Source organism: Frankliniella occidentalis, unplaced genomic scaffold (genome assembly GCF_000697945.3).
Source record: "Frankliniella occidentalis isolate FOCC.00 unplaced genomic scaffold, Focc_3.1 Scaffold159, whole genome shotgun sequence".
Taxonomy (NCBI): Eukaryota; Metazoa; Arthropoda; class Insecta; order Thysanoptera; family Thripidae; genus Frankliniella; species Frankliniella occidentalis.
The window spans coordinates 581,145-582,751 of NW_026267285.1; the positions used below are offsets into that span (position 1 = coordinate 581,145).

The 1,607-nt window shown below is 66.3% G+C and overlaps 1 protein-coding gene across 1 annotated transcript in view; it reads left to right on the forward strand.

Moving 5' to 3' along the window:
- The window catches only part of LOC113218292 (uncharacterized), a gene marked incomplete at its 3' end in the record, with an annotated part of 273,427 nt that extends 271,916 nt beyond the window's left edge, over window positions 1-1,511 (forward strand). Inside the window, exons 8-9 of the mRNA XM_052271370.1 lie at window positions 414-1,106; window positions 1,188-1,511. Coding sequence (XP_052127330.1) covers window positions 414-1,106; window positions 1,188-1,511 — 1,017 coding nt within the window. The remainder of the gene's footprint in view (window positions 1-413; window positions 1,107-1,187) is intronic.
- Window positions 1,512-1,607: the final 96 nt, after the last annotated feature.

Genomic DNA, 1,607 nt, shown 5'->3' on the forward strand with positions numbered 1-1,607 from the left:
TCCCTCCCTCCCTCCTTCTCTTCCTTCCCTTCCTTCTCTCCCTTCCCTCTCTGAACCTAAGCCTTACGTCATTGGCCGCTGCGGGGCGAGGCACTCGCGGCCCTATCAGTCATATCGAGTTTGGGGGAGCTGGGTGGGAGTGCGATATCCGCTGCCGAGTGCCGTGCGCGGATTGCAGTGCCAGGCCGGGTTAGCCTGGCCAAGCCAGTGCGGGAGACCACTATACCCTCTTGAAAGCGTCTTTCCCCGGCGCATGCTTGACGCTGCTACCCCGCAGATGTCCATCTCGACAAGACCTACTCTGACACCGATTTGGTTTCCCTTTCACACCCGTGGGGATCATGTAGGAAAACACCCACCTTGAACTTTAGACACCTGTTTGACACCCTTTTTTTCCCCTTGCTTTGACCCAGGGCAACGCCAGCTTGCTGGGCGAGTTCTGCCGGGACGCGGTGCCGCGGCTGTGCGCGCACGCGCTGCTGTCCAACACGACGCGCACGACGCGGCCCTGCTCGCCGGCCGAGAGCTACGTGTCGACCGGGCAGGAGCTGACGCTGGAGCAGTTCCTGCGCCAGGGCTCGGCGCTGTACCCGCTCGTGTTCGCGCTGCGCTACGAGTTCGTCGACACGGCGCTGGAGGGCGCGCACGACAAGCTGTCTAGCAACCCGTGCGACCGGGTGTTCCGCTCGTCGAGCAGCGCGTCGGCGCAGGGCCACTTCCAGGCGCCGCGCTCCGTCTTCTTCTACGGCCGCGGCGGCGCGCAGAACCTGAGCTGCGTGTTCCGCTTCGAGGCCGGGCCGGGCGAGCGCGTCAAGCTGACGCTCTCCAAGGGCCGCTTCGGCAGCCGGCCGTGCAGCCAGCGCCAGGACGCGCGCACCGGCCGCTGGGACTGCGAGCCGCGGCCGGGCCTCAGGCAGGGCCACGCGCAGGCCGAGCTCTGGGTGTCCGAGTACCCGTGGGCGGGCGTGGCCGTCGCCAGGGACTGCTTCTGCTCCAGGATCGCCACCCCCGTCGTCATCTCGACGCTCACCTCGGCCGTCGTCGAGGTCAACTTTACCGTGTCGCGGATGAACATCACGCAGGACTACAACGACTTCCACTTTGAGGTGAGCGCATGACGGTACTGCCGCCGGCCACCGGTCGACGCGGAGGTGCCGGTGCTGACGGGAGGGTGTTTTGTGTTCCAGGGAGAGTACGAGTTTATCGGGCTGACGGAGAACTCGGTGGAGTCGGGCGGGCCGCCGGGCTGCGCCGGCGCGCGCGCCTCCGACCGGAGGATCACCAAGAACTCGGGGGAGGTGACGCTGCGCCGGCCGACCCCGCCGACGCCACCGGGCGCGACGGAGCAGGGCGGTGCCGGGGCGGGCGCGGGGGCGGGCACGGGCGGCGCGCTGGCGAGCATCACGCCCACGCCAACGCCGCCGCCCCCGGAGGACCCCGACGAGCTAACCTGCGTCCACCCGCCGTACCTGATCGAACCGGAGGACCTGGGCCACTACATCTACCTCAAGGTAAATCTCACCCAACTCAACGCACTTCAAGTTTTATTAGCGATTTGAGGGCCGTTAAAACGGAAAAATTGCGGCAAAAAGAGCAGAAAAAAAATC